The sequence below is a fragment of the Zootermopsis nevadensis genome, unplaced genomic scaffold (assembly GCF_977971745.1).
Source record: "Zootermopsis nevadensis isolate Lab colony 2312 unplaced genomic scaffold, Znev_1.0 Znev_ptg000022l, whole genome shotgun sequence".
NCBI classification, from domain to species: Eukaryota; Metazoa; Arthropoda; class Insecta; order Blattodea; family Termopsidae; genus Zootermopsis; species Zootermopsis nevadensis.
In genome coordinates this window covers 25,373,570-25,396,432 of record NW_028259154.1, presented here as the reverse complement: position 1 = coordinate 25,396,432, position 22,863 = coordinate 25,373,570, and the positions used below count along the sequence as shown (strand labels likewise).

Below are 22,863 nucleotides of genomic sequence, written 5' to 3'. Positions count from 1 at the left end.
TGGTACGAACTGAACTGCTAACCACGCTCGCTGTCAGAAATCAAAACGACGTCATTTGTTGTCGGCGTCATCACGAGTTGAGACAATAATTAACCACGGAGCGTCTTGGCGAATCTCATCGAAATCAAGAACGACCAGTCCACTTTGGAAAACAGATGTTTCCCAAATTATTTTCTAGCGATATCGCATACCTCATTGAACTTGGCGTTTATTAATTTCAAGAAGAACCCGACTGTTCCAAGGCTATGAATTATTTTCTTTGTAGGTATAGGCAAGGTCCTTACACATTCACTACATTGAAAAGCGTTTCAAATCAACATTTTAGATTTTTTACGGCGGTAAAGTTGTCCTGAAGATGGATACAATATGTTTCTCCGAAACGTTAGTATCTACCTACAAGTCTACACGGCTTCACAAAGCAGAAGACCAACATCAACATGTTTAAAAAAAGTATATTTCTGAGATGATAAAGTTGCGTCATATTGTGATAAATATATATTTGTTTAAATCTTGTCAGTCAAATCACAATAAAATTCCTATTAAATATTAAAATATTACTATAATTAACATTTAAATATTTAAAATATATTAAATGATGTTCTCTATCGAAATGTTCGAAAATCGAACATTTTATGTTGTGTAAATATGTTTGTATCTTTTCAAGTTTTTTATGAAAATGTAATTTGAGCGTCGTGTAAAGACTCTCCCCACAAATGTGAATTTAGAAATCCAATTCTGAATGACCTAACTTAATATCATCCCTTCAAACAGTGCATATAGTATTTCTGAAAACACGAAACTTTTTTCGAAAAAAAAAATAGCAGCAGCACCAAATTAAATTTGTATTCCAATTTTGAACGCGCTGCCTTCATCTCCTGCATAACAAATCGACCTGTTGGTCTACTGTGCTCTACTGACTCAGTCGCCTGATCCTCGTTTGTGAAAACTATGTCCACCACGTGAACGAGATGCTGTTCCTCGCCTTCTATTTTCCTCAAGCCCAGAAATTCTAGAGGAGCTCAAGACAGACAGACATTTTTAAAATGTTACAATGTTTTCGTTGAATTCAGGGATTATTCACGTCCTCTTCGAAAATAATTGTCACAAAAATAAACACCGCAAAGATAATTCGGATGATGTTACAGCCTTCATCCCATATCTAAATGTAAATCTCTTCGCGCGAAAGCCATTAACTTTTTCCTTGGGCACGCAAAACCAGATACAACGGTCTACAAGACTGGACACAAATGGTAAACCGCGAATACCAGGGCTTCCTGAGTGTCGAAAACCGCAGATGGGCACGTGATGGGACCCACAATAATTCATTGACACCGTCACACCATCAGTTTCTCGACGCCATATAGTCTGAGTTACTAATAGAGCGTCTTTAAACAACAAATAAATAAACAGACTGGGTTGTCTCTCTCAAAGTACCAGAAGAATTACACGATTTATCTCATCTCGCGCGTGTTCAATGCAACTGGCAGCCTCTCATTAGCCTGTTCGTTAGGGGCCAGAATTGATTTGTCAGGGTGGGGGGCGGGTCCTGTTGCCTATTGGCTGGGGGGCGTGTCCTGCTGGAGCCAGTGGATGCTGTTCATCTGATCTGCACTGTGCAGACGGCAGCCGCCCCGACCGGACGAGAGGTACGTACTGTGCATCTTTTGCCAGGTAAGTTCACAACCTGCGGTCTGAATTTCCTCCGGTGGTTCGCGACTACCTTTCAAGCACATTATTAGGGTCGAGCACGGATTAGAGAGGTTAGAAACGGTCCCATGACCACCTGCCTAGCCTATAAACCTATTTCTTAGTAAAATATCATCATTATCATCGTTACTACAGTTATTCTCACCCACCTATCTCGCGTTCCGTTTATTCTGGGGCCTGTTATAGGAAAGTTACAGCCTACACAAAACTATTCAGTGCTTAATTCTCAGATTCAAGCACTCGTACTTTACCGGGGGAATTTCTTACTGATCGTAACGTATATCTTAAACGTCTATCGTACTTTTTAATTGGAATCCTTTAAAGCTTCACAAGGAAACCAGATTTTCCTCGAAATTTTGAATCGGTCTACGTTTAGGAGATAGGAGTTGAAGGAAACTGGATTTTGTTGGCCCAGGACAGGGTCCGGTGGAGGGCTTTGGTTAATTCGGTGATGAACCTTCGGGTTCGGTAAGCCATCTGGTTGGTTGGGTCCACTATTTGGAAAGCCTGAGGGGAAGAGACCTCTGGGGAGACCTAGACGTAGATGGGAGGATAATCTTAGGCGGAATCTATGGGAGATAGGAGTTGAAGGAGACTGGATTTTGTTGGCCCAGGACAGGGTCCGGTGGAGGGCTTTGGTTAATTCGGTGATGAACCTTCGGGTTCGGTAAGCCATCTGGTTGGTTGGGTCCACTATTTGGAAAGCCTGAGGGGAAGAGACCTCTGGGGAGACCTAGACGTAGATGGGAGGATAATCTTAGGCGGAATCTATGGGAGATAGGAGTTGAAGGAGACTGGATTTTGTTGGCCCAGGACAGGGTCCGGTGGAGGGCTTTGGTTAATTCGGTGATGAACCTTCGGGTTCGGTAAGCCATCTAGTTGGTTGGGTCCACTATTTGGAAAGCCTGAGGGGAAGAGACCTCTGGGGAGACCTAGACGTAGATGGGAGGATAATCTCAGACGGGATCTATGGGAGATAGGAGTCAAAGGAGACTGGATTTTGTTGGCCCAGGACAGGGTCCGGTGGAGGGCTTTGGTTAATTCGGTGATGAACCTTCGGGTTCGGTAAGCCATCTAGTTAGTTAGTTAGTTTACGTTTAGGAGACGCTTACAGAAACATATTCGACATTGTTCTTAGTAAATTTAAAAATTCAAGAAATAACATCGGTTCCAACAGATGATAGTATTATAACTAAGTTATACGATTATGAAATTATTAGTAGTTGATGGCTAATTTTTTTAAACACGATTAATAACAGTTTTACAACAGGGTTAAAACAAATCGAGATGGAATCCCACCAAACTGTACGATATGTGAAACACTACACGAAGCGATCAGAAGGCGGTGGATTCCAATCGTTCGGAAGTCGCCATCAAACATTCATGGTATTGGTCTCGCCGGACTGAATAATTCCTCGAACCTTGAGTATTCACAGCGCGTAGCTTTTACTGCATCTGTAAATCTACACATGTCAACACCGCAGAATTAGTCCTTTCGCCATTAAATATTAAATGAATCACGGCCCCCCGAGGATACCTACAGTAAAATCTCAGCATAGTTGATCTTTACTCTCAACAGCTCCTTTTCACATTTGTTTCGTTGAGGAAACGGAAATGAACTCCTTACGGCGTGAGTCCGAGGATGGCTGACTTCCGGGTAGTCTTATAAAAGTTTCAGAGGTCCTTGCTGATGATGGAGGCAGTATGGACCTCTGAAACGTTGGTAAACTTACACGGCGCTACAATCCATAAGACAACCATCGTCAATCTGGGCGTGTCTGGATTAAAAATACGACATTAATAAAAGATTTTTTAAAACTTTTTGGATTTTTTCGATTCATAAATTTCGCAGCAGGCCTAATCACGCATGTGCAGACGCACGCCATGGACCTACCGCGTTTATTTCCGTGTTGCAGTGCGAGGAGCGGAGTTATATTTCGGGTGTTTATGGTGTTCGTATTTGGGTACCTCGCCCACGAATCTGTCGGTGCTGGAGCCTGATACCGGGGTGTGTCGGAACTCGTTCGATACGAATGGCCACCTCATCTGTGCTGAGAGACGCGTCGCTTTGATGCACGAGACAGAATGGCTCCCAGGGGAAGTCCCGCCCGCTCTGAGGGATTACCCGCAGCTGTGCCGCCACGACTTTCCTCAGATCCTCCACGCCCGTGACCCTCGTAGCAGGCTGCAGAATGCGGGGGATATTAATACAAATATGACCACAGTAATCCTAACAGCCCCAGGATCTCTGCTAAGTCCGCACAAACACAAGGAAGGTCGCTTGTTTGCCTAACATGTCTCCCACTTTACCATGATAAATTGTTTATCTAAGCGCTTTATCCATCTGTACTCCGTAGACGTAACAAGATTCTACGTAAATAGAAGGGAGCAAAGTACATTGCGCGTAACCCTCATATTTGCTGTAAGTGTCGACAGAAAAATCGACTTCTGGTCGCCGTAGGTGCCAAATTATTTTTGACACACGTGGCTTCTGAAAAGAGCCTATTAGTCTATATAATTTATTCCATGGAACAGAGTCCTTATTAAGAAGATAACTGTCGCTCAGTTAGACACAAAAATATCGTCCATGTTATGTAACCTGAATGTTCATTACCGCTTTCACAACACCCCACCCCTGAACCCTTATACTGAGGTGCGTACATTAACCCAGTACACGATCTCCCGATCCATCTTCCCATCTATGTCTAGGTCTCGCAAGTGATTTCTTCCTTTCTGGTCTTCCGGGCAAAATTTTGTGTGCATTTATATTCTCTTACGTTTTCCGCGCATTTCATATTCATCAGTTGGATCTACTTGGACCTACTCTCTACGTTTTTTTTTATAAATTACCGTAAAATAGTTTGGTCCCTCTAGTGTGTAGGCTGGACAGACTGAGAAAGACCACGATAAACTGAACAGCCGATCAACGAGGTAAGATTAAAAATCGGGATATTCCATTTACCAAGTAGAAATGACATGCATTCATCCACAAATGTTGATAACGGGAATTTGAATGTGGATTGTGGTGTTATGGAATGTGCCACCGTTTAGCCTTGCACGTGGTTACCAACGTCTCGGAGGAACGTGCAGCCTACACCTGCAAGATTACAAGATATCACAACGCAGATCACCATACACGTTTCGACCTGCTCATAGTTCATCATATCATCGATTACGATACCTTTCTGGAACATTCAAAAACGCATTTCCCTTTCAAAGAGTTAGGTCAGGTCTGGAAACTTATGAAGGAAAATACCAGATTTCTACCAACAAAACTTCCTATATGTTATGGACTGAGATGTATAACAATTCTATACACACTTCAACCTTCCGGTAATAAGACATTCTGCCGCCTACGTCTCTGGTGGGAGGGAGTTGTAGAAACTTCTATCGTTTGGGTAATTCAATAATAAATCTGTTTCTGTTTGCTAGCCTGGAGCCGAGAAGGGATGAACTGTGAGCTGCTGACACCTACATCCAGCACTGAGAATTACAACAGAGAGAATCACCACAACAATATAAACAACTGCACATCGCTGCATCAGAGACGAAGGTAACAAACAATGACCTTGACTCAACTCGCCATAAGAATTAGTGTTCTGTACCCAGACTGGACGCTGGCCTTGTAATCCTGGGGTCTCGGGTTCGATTCCCGGCGGTGCCCGAATTTATAACTTGTGTTGGGCAAGGCCGTGGTCTAGGCAACACGGAGTTTTCCTCCGGGGGATTCCCCGGCTTCTCCGTGGCATCCCAACAATTACTCCATTCACACACAGAAGAAGGCAATGGCAAACCACTTCTGGATCATCTGCCAAGAACGTATATGAACAGGTCCCAGTCCGAGAAAAGGATGGAAGGATCCTGTTCATATGGACCTGTCGTCAGACAGAACACTAAATAAATAAAATAAAATACCCAGACTGGGGATTCCCCACCCAGCAGAAATGCGTGTAGGTTTTCATTTAATTGTCCGATTTTAACAGAAGGTAGGAAATGCGGACAAATTTTAGTTAAATGTTAAATTTAACGAAAATCCGTTCAGTCTATCTCGAGTTGCTAAATGTGGACAGACGTACAAAACTTGGCGAAACTAATGCGAGCATTTTTGTGACTTTAATTTCGAACTCACTTAAAAAACCAGAACACGGGTCTGTAGGCCTACGAAGAGGCGCCTACTTGTAAGGCCTACACCGATTTAAATATTTCCATGGAAACGTATAATTTGAGGTACAGTGCTGTACGGGTTTACTGCAGCTAGTTGTGCTATCCGGCGTGTTCCCTCTTTCAGAACACGACTGTACTTCAAGCGGTTTATGCAGGTGGGACATAAATGTCAGTACTTGTTGCATGTCAACCCGAACCTCGTATTGACTTTACAGGGGCCACCCTCACGATCAACAAAATTGCGTGAACATGGGCCCTATACTTGCCACCCGGCGTCACTTCATGCACAAACGCTCGACGTCGTATTTTTCTTATTTTATTTCTACAAAACGTCGGTCGTAAACCTTGAAAGGAAGAGACCGCTTGAGAGAACTAAGCACACATGGGAGGATAATATTAAAATGAATATTAAATAAACGATGTTTCAGTATCTTGATTGGATTTATCCGACTCGGGAAGGGGGTCTGGTTACGAGCTTTTGTGAACACGATGATGAACCACAGGGTTATATAAAATGCAAATAATTTCATAAGTAGCTGAAGATCCGCTGGAAATCTGTAGTTGTAATTTTTGCCGCAGGGAGAAGGAGATGGGAGCGTTGACCCGCGAGGAGAGACGCCGGCGTCGGAGGGCGACGCAGAAGTACCGAACGGCTCACGCCACGAGGGAACGGATCAGGGTGGAGGCGTTCAACGTGGCGTTCTCCGAACTGCGGAAACTGCTACCCACTTTGCCCCCCGACAAAAAGTTATCCAAGATAGAGATTCTCAAACTGGCCATATGCTACATCGCCTACTTAAATCACGTTCTCGACGTCTGAACAAAACCAGGATTGCCTGCACTCCTCATTTCTCGGCTACAGTATTTGATCTTGGCAACCGACACACGTAGTTACAGATTAATTGGTACAAGGCGGCGAACGAGAGATCTCTAAGGTTGCGACGTTGCGAGGTCTTTCCATTCAAATTCCTCACATAATGTAGGGCCTAATGCTAATTAATATATTGTGCAATACTTTTAATTTATTATTCTTGTCATATTATTTATTATAGTTCGTTGATTCCAGTTAGATTCCTCCCTCCACCCCGAAGTAATTAATTGTTTTTATATTGTGTACATATCCTTTGACCGCAGTTTACTTTCATAACGTTTTACATTATTTTACAATAAGTGCAATGTTTACGTAACGTAAATTTTTAGTATTATTTATATATTGTTAAAAACTAATTTTTTTACGATACAATACGACATTTATATATTGTTTTGTGAAACGTGTACATATCTGATTGTATTGTTGAGTGTGAGTGTTATTAAATTTGTGTTTTTACATATTAAGTAGGCTTATATGATGTGAGAATGGTAGTTTTTGTGTTAACGTAACAAAAACTCGAATCCCGGAAGATTAACCCTCCATGAGCACAGCCACTCTAGAGGAGATAATAGTGTCTAAGCTAGTCAAATAACCAGTCGCCCTTTACTGAATCAGTAGGTAATCTTTATACTCACAACAGCTCGTCACTGGATCGTATCCTGTGCCAGATAAATCCGCAACATCACTCTCTGTATCTCTCAGATCAAATTTAATTACTACTCTCAAAATATTGATATCATTACCAAGGGGACTGTACGTAACACGCATGAGAAACGAGAATTGCAAGCACAATTTTGGTCTGGAAAGTTTAAGGGAAGGCATCACGTGGGAGAAGTGGATGTTTATCGGAAAATAACATTAAATGAACTCCAGTTTTCTTACTCTACGATTTAGCTATGTTAATTACCGTCTCAAAATGCATCACAGCAACAAAAATCACAAAGAGACGTAACAATTTTGCCTTTTCTGACGTTGGACGCCCTCCACGTGCCACTTACTGGAGATTGTACTGACATCCCAAGAGATCTGGAATTTGTAACATGTCCTCTACCCGTGACCTCTTCTATTTGGACATTATTTCACGGTTCCATGCCATTCTTCCACCCCCTCGTCACAGCTGATCGCCTTTCCTACATTGATCCCAATTCTGTTCAGTAATTGTCTTCGCCCGATTTCATTGGTTCAAGGGAGTGAGGGCAGAATTCTTGCCAGCAGTTTCATTGCACAAATAAAAAATCTCATGTGCTCCGAGGTCAATTTTTGATTAATTTATTCTCCTGAACTATCATATTTCGTAACGCGAATGGTAGTCCATTATCTTTAATGATAATATTTGATTTGTTTACTGATATTCATGGACAACTTAACTTTCGATTTTGGTCTCGCAGGTAATTATAAACGTTTCTGAGGAACGTACCGCCTCCCTCTTCATAGTACACTTCACTTGAAGACGGGACGCGTCGCTGTATTTTAATTGTCCCACTTCGTAATTTAAATAAGAAACAAATCGAAAACGCCAGTGAGGAATTTAAAACAGAAAAAAAAAAGATTACTCTAAATTCGAGCAAAACTTTCTGTAAATGTTTTAAGAAAAAATAGTAGCGAGGTAGACTATTACTTTTCAGATCAACGTATAGAATCCCCTTAAAATACGAAGCAATTTCTGACCCCGATTAACCTTCCCAAGACAGAGTTATTCAGAACAAATCTCTCTAAACCAACGTACAGTATAAAATGTGTATTATAATACGTAGCAGGTGTCAATTTAAACATTTTGCAAATCCCTTTTTATCTCACGATAAGAACGAATTTATAAACGGTACATACAACCAAAAATATTGCTATTTTAAGAGCTTTACCCTTCGTTGACTCAGTCTCACTTCGCGGGAGAAGACCACGAAGGTTCATTGGTTAACAATTTCCACAGCCTAATTGCCGTTTTCGGGGCGTCCATATTGCATCTTGCAATCAACACTTTGGCACAGCGCTCGATCGATCGGGTCCCTGCGGAGGACCGAAAGGGACCCAGCTGCACTGTGCGCCATGCAATTTAATTTGCCCGTTAAGTGAAGACGCGCCACACTCCCTGAATATCGGTCTGTCGGGCACGATCCAATAAGCAGTCAAAGTTCGAAGTTTTAATTTGCCTTACACCAAAAACGCCTGTCTTAAAACACCAAGTGTACGAGGTTTGATCGAGAAGCTGACAGTTTCTGAGCTGGTCATGAAATTCCTCCCCTTTGGGACCCACGTAGCTTCCTGTCCAGTGGGTAAGAGGTCCTTAACTGTGGAGCGGGAAGTCAACCGGTCACCTCCATCCTGGAGCTATACGACCGCTCCCACCCCATAAGTTTGCACTGCAAAACTTAACGCTGAGGCCGACCCAGATCACATATTCATAACCAATTCCTGTACCATACATTTTAATATTATCCTTCCATCAACATCCAGGCCTCTAAGTAATCCCTTCTCTTTAGGTCTTGACTGAAATTTGTATGAATTTCCCCTCTCCCTCATGAACATCGTAAATTCAGTGCAAAACATTTTCCTTAGTCAGTGAACGGTGCAAGAAATGGACCTCCCCTTCATGCGGTTTCATCGAACCTCCCTCTTTGGTTAAAATATTTTCCTCGCGATGTGATCAAATTTCATAAAACAAAAGTTTCATAAGCCGTAATTAAGAAATTGTTAGACACAAGATGGGAAGATAAAATACTTCAACTGTGAAGTTGAAGTTAAATGTCGTAATTGATGTTATTTGTGGTGACTCCAAGCATCACAACAGCTTCAAGGGATTTATCATAACAAAATTTTAATTACTATATGATAGCCATTGCAAAAATAGCAAAATAATTGTAACGACGAATTTAGCTAGGTGACCTCCGACCTACTTTACTCACACATCACAGTGCTAGCGACCTTTGTGAACGCCCCGATGCCTGCAAGATGAGGCAGCAGCCGTGGCTAATCTGGAAATTGGTGCAAATGAGGAAAATTGCAAGAAATTCCAGATATGAGACTTCCCGGTCAATATCGGAATCAAGGATCCCTCGGGGGGGGGGGGGGGGGGGGGGGGGCAGAGATGGTGCAGCTCCATATTTGTTCCTGACCTCAGCACTAGATGGGGGTGAGTGGTCAGTGTCACGGCCCGCCCGCTCTTTGACAGCGGGGAAAAAACCCCTGGTACCCACTGGATACGAGCACGAGCGGGCCTGGACACAGGGGCTAGAAGAAAAGTCAGTTCTGGCATTGCCACAGCTGAGGCGAGTGCATCTTGGTGGAAAGAACTGAAGAGGAATGAGAGGGACAACGAGGGACACCATCAGCAATTTATATTTCAAGAACACATGAAAGCCTGTTCTGTGGCATGGATTCAAGAGGAGGGAGAGAAAAAGGGGAAATTTAGCATAATTCTGGTATTTATATGTACAAATACAATCACAATGCAGATCAATGAACATCACTACAGCCAGGTCTGATCACAGTTGTGCAGAACTCCTACCGGGCGGATGTTCGCTCGCTCGCTCACGTACGTACGTCATCTCTTTCTTACAAAATCAAAAGCAAAAACTGCAGCGTCACTGCACATCCTTGCTGGGCCGTGCCACTTTCTCACCTGATGGTTGTACTTCGCTGGCGACCTGTGCTTCTGTCGAGGCCTTAATCTCTTCAGGGGTTTCTAAGCCTGAGGATTCTGGACCATCACTATCACCAGAGGACTTGGCCACATTCTCATCAGCTGCTTCCAGTTTCCTTGCGATCTCCGCGTATTTCTGTGCCCTGTATTCCTTGTGAGCCTCGTCCAGCAAAACGTTGTGTATCAGATTTCTGTTGGAAATTGTGTCTGGTAGCAGTGACGGATATGGGTTGCCTGAAACGTGACGACACCGCACCGGTTAAGTCGCCTTATTACAATGGACTGACTTGTTTTCTCACGGTGGCAAGTACGAATATTACTGTCTACTGCAATGTTGTCTATCTTCTGGGTTATAACACCATGCAGCCTTTCAGAGGTCCTTGCTGCCTCCATCATTACAGTTCTGATGGACCCAGCAAGGGCCTGTGCCATCTTCATACTCACAGCCATAAAAACCCCAAATCCTTCTAAATATTTCACATTAACTTTGTGTGATTCTTGAACAGAATGTCACAAAATCTTAAACATGGAACTTGCAGAAACTACGACACAGCAATCTATTCAGAAAAACACAAAGTTGTCTGAATGTACAAAGTTCTGTATCTCTTGCAAGCCTTTTTGCCTTCACAGCTTGGAGTCAAATAGTTTTAAAAGGGTGGCATATGAAATATGGACAAATAGAGAAAGGAAATACATAAGTTTTGCTGTTCTCAGCATAAAACTCCACAATACAGTATAAACATTGTCTTATTCTTAATGGCTTCCAAGAATTAATTACTTAGTAATGACTATTAGAAACTTCATGAACATGTATGATTAATGCTTTATTGACACAGCCACTGATAAATTTATTCTTCTAACTCACCATGTGCTATCCCTGTTCTGCATTTATGGTGATAACAGTGATACTAGGATAGTCATGGAATATTACTTCAGTCAACTGAATAATATCTGCTTTAGTAGCATCCCACAAAATCAGAAGTTGATTATAATATACTTATCTTTCAAACTGCAAATACACGAAAATATAATAAAGCAAACATAACTTATGAATCTCACCTCTGAGCTCAAGAACTGCCCTTTCAAAATGATTGCCAGGACAGGGTCTTGGAGCGCGGTACATTCGAGTATATGAGACGGGGCAGTTCTCAAAACGTGGTACCAGCACCTTGAACAACTTATGTACCAGCTGCTTTTCCAGCAGCCAGTAATCTGCTAGTTCCATTGTTGCACGGTGGCAGTCCCCATATCTGATAGCATCTGAGATCAACTGCCAGCAAAACACAGTTGTCATTAAAAATCATATCCAGTCTTAACCTTACAAATACAATGACATGATGTTGGCAAATATTTTTTTTAGGTCATTTCTCCCCAAACATGCCTTCATTTTCTTCTCACAGTGGGAATAATATAAATAACACCGTCAAAAAATTCAGAAACTTTGAAAAAATCACACTTTATTCAAATAAGAAGGAATATTTTAATACTGTCAAATGAGTTAGCCCAAAACATTATAACATTTGTCATGGCTGAGTAAAAATATGAAAAGTACGATGTTTTAAATATCCAGGGATATGTGGGCCCATAGTGCGAAACATGTTGTCCTTTATTTTGGCCAATTAAGTTCTATATAACTTTAGAAGATAATACGAATTGTATCTGATCACGCCTATAAAAACAATATCAACCAACACAGCAGGACAAATACTTACCCGCTCCACATAACCTCTAGTTTCATCGGCTCGATTGAAGTTCAACTCAATGCGTTCATGCTTTATAAGCGCCGTAAGTGTTTTCTGAATTTTTTTCGCCCTTCCCACAGGTCCTTCAGAATTTTTAAGTTTTCTTTTAACAGGGCTATATTTAATCTTCAGGCGTGACATCAGTTTACTTACATCTGCCTGATTCATTGTTAACTTTCAATTTAAATATACGACTTCTATAATATTAAAACAACCGTAACAACCTGCTCCACAGTTTAAGAACATACACATAACCTAAACCATACATTAATACCAATATCCACATATACTACCAACCACCAACACCATGTCTACTAGCGGCATCATCCAGGATTTTTGGGAACTTCGTTCAAGTAATTGAATTTAGCGGAGTAAAGATGTCGCGAATGTACAATGGCCCCAAAACCGAAGCAGCGAGATTTAGCTTAAAAATGGTATTGCGTGATCTGGTTGCAGTCGTAATGTGAGATTTCAAGTTCTCTGATGAGTATGAAGATGACTTTCTTCTGGAATATGCCTGGTAGAAGTTTACCGACGTTTCGGAGGTGCCTGCCACAGTCATAGATCTGATAATGGCAGTATGCAGTTGCTGTGAAAGATGACAAACAGGGTGATGCGAATCCCCACTTCTTTGCTCCTCTTACAAGTGTCAGGTCTACTAATTCTCAGACTCCGAGAATGCAGAATACCTGGCCGACAACCTTGAGGGTCAGTTTCAGCCGGTGTATATACTGCTGGATCTGGGAGTTAAAGAAGATGGTCAAATATTTGAACTTATTGCCATGAAAACAGGCACAGGTTTAAAGATATCAGGGTGTTGACTGAATTAATTTGGCTTAGAATAGGAACCATTGGTGGGCTTTTGTGAAGATGGTAATGAACCTTCAGGTTCCATATGAAGCAGTTGGGTGCCGATCAGCTTTTGTTAGATGTAAGTTGTGGATGGGTGTTGATTGCATGTTTGCCTTTGCCATTATACCAATATGTGTGTCCAATTTTCAGTCTTCTATTCAATAATTCTATCTGACATTCTTTTTTCTAAAGATAAAATAAGCAACACATCTGCAACTGGTTCTAATAGTGGATAGCTCTGATACATTTATTGCACTTCAGGAAAAGTACTTTACAAATGGATAATTAAATAATAAAAAAAATAAAATATCTATTTATCATTACAATGAGTTGAAACAAGTGCCACTAAAACTCAATAATATTGGACCACAATATTATCATGGAAAGACACCAAAAGAATGCTATGTTCATATCCAGACCTATCTATTTCACTGTGTTGCCAAACCACACATTTAAACAACACAAATGCGTCTTTTCACTCACATAATTTACTACATAATACTGCTATAACATTAAAAATAAGCTACATTTTTATGATACTATGCACAACAAAACAAAACCATGTCATGGAACTTTATTACATTACATTCAGGAAAAGGTTTATTTAATTTCATATTTATTTCATTCAAAGCTACAGTTATGCTTTGGAAGTTGACACTGAAAAATACTCTTTTTTTATATCTTAATTTGCAAAATATACAACTTTAATTTTGAAAATTTTAATTTGTATTAAATAAACTTCACAGATATTGAAACATAAAAATTTCATCATTTGCCACTGCTTACATTTGTTCTCTGTATCTATGATGGGACTATTTCTGCTAGGCACATTCACATTAGCAAGTGCAGGGACTGCAGTATACCGATTGACTTGGTTACTAATTATGTTTATTGTATAATTTACATAGATTGACTATATCAGTAGCAAGGTCCAAGTCAATATCAATATATGAATAGAATAAATGCTGTAGACTGATTGAGTCAACACACTTTATCATCAGTTGCACCACAATGGATCATGTTAGTATTTTTATAACGGGGTACACTCTCACATCTAAAGAAGAAATATAATACACGCAGATCACAAATTCATATTACCACGATTTCTTTTACATACTTAATGTTTCCTAAAAATACTAAAGAATGTTGAAAAAATAGGTAATTAAAAAATATATTGTGTCTGACTTCGCAGCTTTCTGTAAACTAGCTTCTTAGGTAGGCTATAGATCTGTTTGACCGCAATTACACCTTATACTTTCTTGTAGCCTCCATTTCACTAGAGCCTGTTCCATTGTTATTCAGAATGCATACATTAACAACGTCTTGTGTGTTTATTCTTATTCTGTGTCCTCCCACCATTAATTTGAGCTCTTTCAGATTGAAATGAACAGTGAAATCATATTTTATAAATACAAGATATTTCTTACATAATCATGGTTGTATGACTGATGGATCTTTTTATGCTTTAGAAATAATTTAAGAAAATATTTTGAAGAATTGTTACTACAAACACAGTGTTTACATCGTTGCATTAGATTTATCCATGTATATCCTTTAGGCTCATTTCAGACTATATACAATACAATAAGACAATATTAACTAAGAAACGATGGTAGGTTATTGATTTTCTGAGCTTGCATTTGTTACAATTCATGTATTTTATTCAAAACATGAAATACTATACTTTCTCTCCCAAAACAGAGTGCCTGATTGACTTTGAAACAAACCCACACTGAGTTTAGTGTCTTCAGACTTGATATACTCTGTATTTATGTTCTTTACAACGACTGTGCAAATTCTAGATGCAGCAGGAAGAAGAAAGTTACATTTCCTTTCATATAAGAAAATAATTAGTGAATGATTTTGGTCTTCTCGGTTGCGATGTCATGTAGTGTTGTAGGCAGTAACCAACCCTGAAGATGGTGACAATATAGTTATCTGACACATCGGTTACCACCTACAATTCTGCTGAGCTTCACAATACATTTTTCACTTTTTGTTGACAGAAGTGCTAGTTATTAAAAGTAGCAGTGGATTTCTGTAAACAAACTACTGTTCTTGTGCTTGAAAGTAAACTGTAGTTACTTTCTGTTTCCTGTCAAGGTACAACCAAACATTGTTGACTGTTACATGGAAAGCTATTCTTTGAAAATATGTCCAGTCTATATTTGTTAAAAACTGATCTTGTGGTCACCAATCCATACATTCAATAACCCGCTCTTGCACCAACAACTATATCGATTGATCAGAAGAAACCAACATTTGGAAACCACACTGTCCTTATTCTTTGTGTTCCTTGACTGTGAGAACATAGATATTTCCCAAAACATTGTTTTCTTTTGAGCACGTGATGTGGCTGATGGCCTAAAAGGATTTTATCGAGTATGGTCATCATGAAAGCTTCAAATCATATATACATTCTCTCTCTCTCTTTGTTATAATTCAGACAAGGAACTCAAATTACTTTTCTGGTTCTCTGTTTATATTTCCTAGCACATTCTTATATATGTAAATTACAATAAATGATAAATGCTAAATGTTAAAGCCACATACCTATTTACAATCTTATGGGTGCAAAATTATAAATGAGGCTAATAAAAGTGAATATATTTGTATGTAAAGACTAGTGAATTTTGTCCTGTACAATTTGAAGTTAATACATATATTCATTAAATTCTGTACTACATATGTACGGTAGGATAGAGTCCTTTCCTAGTACTCCTCAGGTACCAGGTATCAATCGTGTCTCACCAATTTTAATTATTTTATCATTTGTCTTTCATAAACATGCAACTGTTACATATTTACAAATATTAATTTGAATAATACAATATATAAGTATGATACATGTCAAAGCAAATATTTTATCTTCTATATACAATTTCATATTTTGTGATCTTGTCATATTAGTTACCTAGCTATTATAATTTCTTTACTAAATCACACATCGTACACTTCTTCTACTTTAACATTTATCGCATGTGAATAGGGGATTTAAATTGCTGTATTATGGGCCTACTGTCTGGACTTGATTTCAGGGATCAACAGTTTAATTGTATGCTAGTGCAACGCATGACCAACTGGACCACATGTAAGCTATATTGCACATACATTAAAGGTTAATAGCAATAACAGTACAAGTAGCTTACATGTAATAATGCTAAATGAAGTATTATGCAATTTGTCATTTGGTTCCAAAGGCACAAGTGGATATAACTTAATAGAATAAACTGTGGCATTGGAAATCCCAACATTTTCATGAACAGTTCATGTGTTAACTTAACATTTAAAATGTGGCTATCAGTTTTATCAGCTTTCATTTGTCTGGTTTTTGTTCTGACTAATTTATTAATGGATTATTTAATTATGCTGTATCAGTTGCTGTCATAATTTAGTATTAAATATTAATTACCACATGAGAAGAATGACTGATAGGGTTGTTAGAAAGGCCTTAAGAAAACCTGCCACATATGACATTGTAGCTGTACCCTAGTTGAATAGCTGAACTACTCCCCCACCAGGTTCTATGAGATGTGGGACCTACAGGGAGGCCTTGATTATGGCCATGAATTAAAGGGGTTCCATTGAGATCCAGGTATGTAGGAAACTGTTCTTCATGGTAGGTATTGGCTGCATATGGGTTAAGTGAACGGGAACGCACAAAAGGTCAAGAAACGGTTGCAGTGCAAGGGTTGGTTAGCTACTCACCCCATTTACAATTAGTCAACAAAAGATTTAGTGAAGACAGAAAAAAGAAAACGTTGGCAAGAGAGCAATACGTAGATACAATGTTTCAAGCTTAGTATTTTCTTAAAGAATTAGGACAGAAAATTGAAAAGGAATTTAAGAGGGGGCATGGCATATTACTCTTATGTCCTAATGAAATAATCAAATTGAAGTAGGCTCTTAATTATCTGTGAGTGGATTATCTGATTTGCAGATGAAATGTGACACTTTTATACATGCCACTAGTTTAAACATAAAAAAAAAACAGATTCACAAATTTTCTGTCTCATCTCATTTGGTGTTGGAGTGGCTCAAGCGTTGTGGGCCGTATCTTTCCTTTTATCTTACTGCATCCCATAATGATGGCAGTGAGAGGAAGTCTCAAACAGGAGGAAGCATATGCTCTCAGATGTAACATGGCAAAGGTGTGGAATGTGGTAAGATCAATTATCATAACAAATCATGGAGAAATATATTTGCAGGCTGTGAAGAAAATTAAAGTTTGACTTTTGACAAGAAAGCAATTTCCGTGGGTAAGGTAGTCATCATCTTGAAGCATACAGATATCTGTAAGGATGTTGACAGTGAGATTAGTAAACAGTGATTTAAAGTTGACTGTACAGTCCCCCATTTATGAGGTAAATGATTGACCAGACTTCTGAGAGTGTGGTAATTATGTTGGCCATTCAGCTGTACTTGAATGGACTTAAAGATTACCTGATTATTTGCAACAATAGTACATACTATTCTTCAAAAATAAATTGGTGTTCCATACATACAAGAACCACTGTATGAGTGAGCATACTATGTTTTATGTAAAAATAAATTTTATAACATGTTCTGAGATATCTGTGTCAATTCCTTCCTCTGTTATCACTGATAAATAAGAGCCTTCTGTGTAGCAATATTTTACTTTATCTCTTATCCTGCGATTGTTTTCTTGTAACGTAAAAACAATCAGAGGAATGGGCAGAAAAACAAATATTAGCATTAAAAAGAGATGCATGCACACAAATATTACAAACTTTTCTACATTTGTCATGGAGACAAGTCAGAGATCATCAGTTCAGCTGAGTTATTGACTAAAAGTATTTATATTATTATGGCACAGTGATTTATTTACAGTTGCCGAGATGACTCGGTCTCTATGTACAGTACATTTGACTAGATTGCACTCTTTAGTTCCTCATATTTGGGTTTGCTATTCATAATTTAAAATTAATCACACTTAATGATTATACATATGTACACACTTCACAGTTAAACCAATATTTCAGGGCTCATTTGTCCTCTTATGACTGTTTCACTATACGTTTAATGAAATGCCACTAAACATCTGGAATGTCTATATTATTTTGACATACTCCCCAGTTGAAGATGTTAATAAAACAAACATTAAACAGTTCTTTACAGTCACATTACTTATATTTACATTAGCCTTATTATTTATAACAGAAACATTCACTATATTAAAAAAGATTATACTTTTTTGTTTGTTTCTTGTTTTAAAATAAGACAACAGAACTTATTTTTCAGGAGTTTGTACGAGAATATAATTAACAGATTATTAGTTGAATTTAATTACACTTGCATTTCATAACAAGTTTGATTCACAGCTAATTCTGACAATCAGATGTATCGCATACCCAAAACATTTCTTTTACATGTATCACAAGTTGCAGAACTGTAATGGTACATACCAAAACTGTGCGACTGATAGAAAAGTAAGGAAATTCAAAATATTGATGTAGAAAGGATATGATCATTAAAATAATAATGGTCGTGGCAATGATGATGATGATGATGATGATGATGATGACGACGACGACGACAGTTGTAGCAGCAGCCTTCTGGCAAATGATTTAGAAATATGCTATTGCCTGGAGCCAGAAACATCATCACTGTCACTTCAAATGCCTGACTTAATAAGAAACTAATTTAGTAATGCAGTTCAACTAGGAATCCACTGATATGTTTTAGGGCTTTACACAACTACCAGAGAGCTAGTGCCAGGCTGTGCTGGTCCTATCACATTAGAAATAGAAGTCCTTTGCCTGTGCCAGGGATCAAACTGAAATGATATAGTCTGTAGTCAGACACTCTACTGGCTTGGTTGTAGACATTTGTAGGTACTGTGTTTAAGTACATGTCCTGGATGCAGCTTTAAGATATGTAACTAATTTAATAACTACTCCAGTATCTAAAGTAATGCACAGATTCAGCTTTCGCAGATGAGCTGAGTTGAATGTTGAGAATTATCCAACGTTTCAGCAAACACTGAAGTTGTCAAAGCATAGCACCCCACTCTTATGCTTCACTAATCAGAACCATCAAATCCAACTCCCCACCTTCTGTCTGCCCCACATAAGGCTTCCAAAAATGCTTACAACTACACATCCATCCTGAAGATAGCAACTGCAGTGTTTGGAGAAATGTTGGATAATTCTCAGTATTCAGTGCGGTTAATTCCCGAAAGCTGAAGTTGAACATTGAATTCCAGCCATAAAAACCTAGGAGCAATAACTAGAGCTATACTTACTCTAGTGCACTTTTGTACATGTCCAGTTAATCTCAGTACTTTTTGTGTATAAAATAATAGTTTGGTATACATTTGGCATTTAAATATATGGGACATATTTATATTTACAGGTTAATTATACGTTTGTCTTTGGTATGCTGCTGCATGTCACAAGCTTTGCAATTTTATAAAATGCGAAGTCATGTGGTAGAACTCTGCAGGGGGGAAAAGGGTATACATATCCCAGTTACGTACAATGGCTTTGTTTGTTTACCTTTCATCAGTTGTTCAACATTTATTTTTTGCAATTAACTGTCAGCTTCCAGCACACAAGAAATTTGCACACACCAATTGGTTATTATCATATGTAATACGAGGGTTGTATCCAGTTTCTTCCATCACACTTCACAATGCCAGTCTTTCAGTGTACTGTTGACAGAATACAGTAGAATGTAATTTTTTAAAGTAAATCTGTTTTAAAAGAATTCTTACACCTGCCAGGTTAGTTTTAGAGGGAGTGATAAATCCTGCACAAAAATTATTTTAGACATAAAAATTCTCCTTCCATAATAAATCATGACACTGAAAATTAACTTCATGCTTTACCCAATCAGTACTTATTTTTGTTCATAATGAACATTACATTAATCAGATTTGCATTTATTGCATAAAAGATTTTTAAATCCTAGATTGAATTGCTGTGGATTTAAAAATGTGGCATCAGAATTGTTTCCAGATGCTTGTTTCACTGATACTGATAATCTGTTTGAAACATTATTAGCTCAATACAGAAAGACACACAAGCCGTCTGTATAACCCTGACAGCATTGAATGTAACAGAACTATAGTGCATTAAGCTGATTGGCTATCTGATGATGTTATTGACTTGGGTCCCATAATACTGGTAACATATTTTAATAAGTGATAGACAAACTGTTGGAACAAATGCTGGAGTCCAGCACCACGAAGTGAGAATCCAATCTCAGTGTGTGATGTATTGAATACCCTGTTCCTTCCCTGCAGGAAACTAATGTACTTACAAATAATATTGCACTACAAGAAAGGTTCATAACCTGGTAACACAACCACCAACACAGGAATATTTATCTTTCTTAAAGCATCTCTAAATGCTGTATACTAAATGTATATATTACACTACTTTACAATTCATTTTCACATTTTAAGGCAACAGATAAAATCTGCTGATGATAATGAACACAAAATTGAAAATATAATGAACCGACACTACAAGATATATTTACATTAAGTGACAAATCATCTCATAAACTGCTTGCTTCATAGAAGTTTGCTATGGTATCTCAGTCCAAGCACGCAGTTTGAGTTGAATTAATTTATATACAATTTCACAAATACTTTGCATGCTACTGTAATAGCAAGATTCAAACACTTGATTTCATTATTTAAACACATGAGTAAATCATATTAGATATGATTAAAAATATCTGAATGTCGTTCTACCATGAATTAGTAATATATTTTACCATTTTGTATATCTGTTCACAAGCAATAAGGGTAGCATGTGTTCAACAGATTTATTTATCCTGTTGACACAATATATCTGTCTATAAAGAAGCCACATACCCATATTCAAGTAAAATAGATTCCAAGATTTCAAAATAACAGCAAAATTCTGCATAGTTACATTACATCTCTTGTCTTATTACTAAACTATTTTCTCTTTCTCATTTATCAAAATAGCATGCTGCCCCCTAGACAGATGCTTGCAGCTGTCTCAAAGTATTTGTAGGGACAAATATAAAGTGCTAGGTAAGCATTTTCAGTATCAACAATAAATATTTCTATTAATTTCCTTGTATTTTAAATTCAGACAAAATATTCTGAAGCAATATGCAGACAATATGGGAAAGTTCTTTAATATGTAACTCAACATAGGGAGCACAAAGTTTTCCAGCTTTCATTTCATATTTTGTATATCCATGGGCTAATTTTCCAGGTAAGATAAAAGTATTAAAAAAAGAAAATTCAAATAAACTTCATGTTCATGCAGCAATGCATAAACTCTTCAGAGCCAATTTAAAATTCAACAGGCAGAGTTGTTATTCTTAACATGACAAATTATGTTTAACTTGAAGACTGCTCTCTTCCAGGATGTTATGGCACCTAGTCTCAGAAATTTACCAACATTTCAAAGGTGATATATGATCTGAAGCTTTTATGGTGACTAAGTATAATAGATTCTGAAGTACCCTGAGGATGAGGACAAAGATGGCCCTTGAAATATTAATGTTTCCACCTTTCTTCTACCTGACATGGCTGGTAGTCTGAGATGAATTCATTATACTTAGTCACCATGAAAGCTTCTCTTAAATAGAAACTGCATTTCCATTTGCATTCTGTGTGATTACGATAACATATATAAGACCTTGACATTCGTTAGCTGCAAAGGACCACAAGATCAATTTTATAAACTAAGAACAGTTGGAATTCAGTTTAATTTCAGATCAGTTTACTCATCGTAATCGACTAAAATTATTCATGTTCAGTACTATTACTGATATATCAGATAATTCCAGTAAATCTTGTTACATAATAGCCATCTTCATACTCATCACTGTGAGAACTTCATATCACTGTAACCAACTTGGTTATTTCCAAGATTTTAATCTAACATTTTCAAATATCCCTAACATTGTTATCAAATATTTATATATGCTTTCTGTTGCATTAAGCAACAAATATTGAATTTAAAATAAAACTGAAAAAATAATTTATTTTTCAAATATTATTAAGCAGCATTAGTGAGATGGGTACACAGCAACAGATTGCCCATCTGAAATATGCTGCTAAAAGAGCAGAAAATGTATTAACACTTTCAAGTAACCACAATTAAAATGCAGGAGATCTCAAAACCAGTACAGAATAGTCTTATTTATACACTGCATAGAAATACTTATACTTAATATTTATATGTCTTACAGTGCACCACAGATGCATTTCTGCCTACATACTCATCATATTTTAAAAGATAATAATAATAATGTGTTGACATAATTTATGTCATATTTTGGTAAAAGTAAATTAGTACTTCATAACTGAATCAATATTTCTGTGAATGGATTTTATAATCATCTTTATTATATAAAGACAAATCTGGAGGTTAGTAACATTTTAAGTAATGTTCATATCTTTTTACTGAATACAAGGGCAAGTTTCAAGAATTTTACTCTGCCATACAAAACAAATTATCATTTACTACACAGCACACATTTTTGAATTTTTGACAGTGACACATTTGTTTTGTGTGGATTGTGTAATGATAGTGGCATAAATATAGTTCACTGTAGATGGAAGATTAAAATATATATAGCATGTAACTGTTGCACAATAAAATTATTCTACTCTGTATAACTGTTATATTTTGTTCTAATAATGAGACATCCATCTAGTCATTTCTATACATTACATGGCAATGCCTCATACTAGCATTTATTCTTATGTTACGTGATTAATTTACATAATTTCGACAGTTATTATATGCATTCAATATAAAGGCTTCCAAATTAAAAAAATAATAGTAATATAATAAATATTTTGGACTGTAATTTAATTATTGAAATGTATGAAAGCAAGAACACAAGGCCTCTTTTCATTAAACTGGACTTCA

The 22,863-nt window shown here is 37.8% G+C and overlaps 3 protein-coding genes across 3 annotated transcripts in view; 1 reads left to right on the top strand and 2 right to left on the bottom strand.

Moving 5' to 3' along the window:
- Positions 1 to 1,624: 1,624 nt before the first annotated feature.
- On the top strand, positions 1,625 to 7,164 carry LOC110839170 (Helix loop helix protein 4C). Its single transcript, XM_087353559.1, has 3 exons — positions 1,625 to 1,646; positions 5,140 to 5,260; positions 6,451 to 7,164. Exons 2-3 carry the CDS (start codon positions 5,157 to 5,159, stop codon positions 6,689 to 6,691), a joined length of 345 nt encoding a protein of 114 aa, XP_087209685.1. The 5' UTR covers positions 1,625 to 1,646; positions 5,140 to 5,156; the 3' UTR covers positions 6,692 to 7,164.
- Positions 7,165 to 10,320: 3,156 nt separating this feature from the next.
- mRpL17 (mitochondrial ribosomal protein L17) lies at positions 10,321 to 12,289 on the bottom strand. Its single transcript, XM_022083081.1, has 3 exons — positions 12,092 to 12,289; positions 11,439 to 11,649; positions 10,321 to 10,613 (listed from the first exon to the last, which is right to left on the bottom strand). The coding sequence occupies exons 1-3, from the start codon at positions 12,287 to 12,289 to the stop codon at positions 10,321 to 10,323; spliced, it is 702 nt and encodes a 233-aa protein (XP_021938773.1).
- LOC110839144 (uncharacterized) overlaps positions 11,520 to 22,863 on the bottom strand; it is a 43,416-nt gene continuing 32,072 nt past the window's right edge. The window contains exon 21 of the mRNA XM_087354146.1: positions 11,520 to 11,649. The gene's annotated coding sequence lies outside the window, so the exon portion shown is untranslated. The remainder of the gene's footprint in view (positions 11,650 to 22,863) is intronic.

Bases quoted from the DNA above. Each gene is read 5' to 3' on its own strand.
- LOC110839170 (XM_087353559.1), top strand. From the start codon at position 5,157: ATGAACTGTGAGCTGCTGACACCTACATCCAGCACTGAGAATTACAAC. The intron at 5,261-6,450 runs GTAACAAACAAT...TTTTTGCCGCAG, and splicing joins TCGCTGCATCAGAGACGAAG to GGAGAAGGAGATGGGAGCGT.
- mRpL17 (XM_022083081.1), bottom strand. From the start codon at position 12,289: ATGAATCAGGCAGATGTAAGTAAACTGATGTCACGCCTGAAGATTAAA. The intron at 11,650-12,091 runs GTAAGTATTTGT...TTTTGCTGGCAG, and splicing joins CTAGAGGTTATGTGGAGCGG to TTGATCTCAGATGCTATCAG. The intron at 10,614-11,438 runs GTGAGATTCATA...GTCACGTTTCAG, and splicing joins GGCAGTTCTTGAGCTCAGAG to GCAACCCATATCCGTCACTG.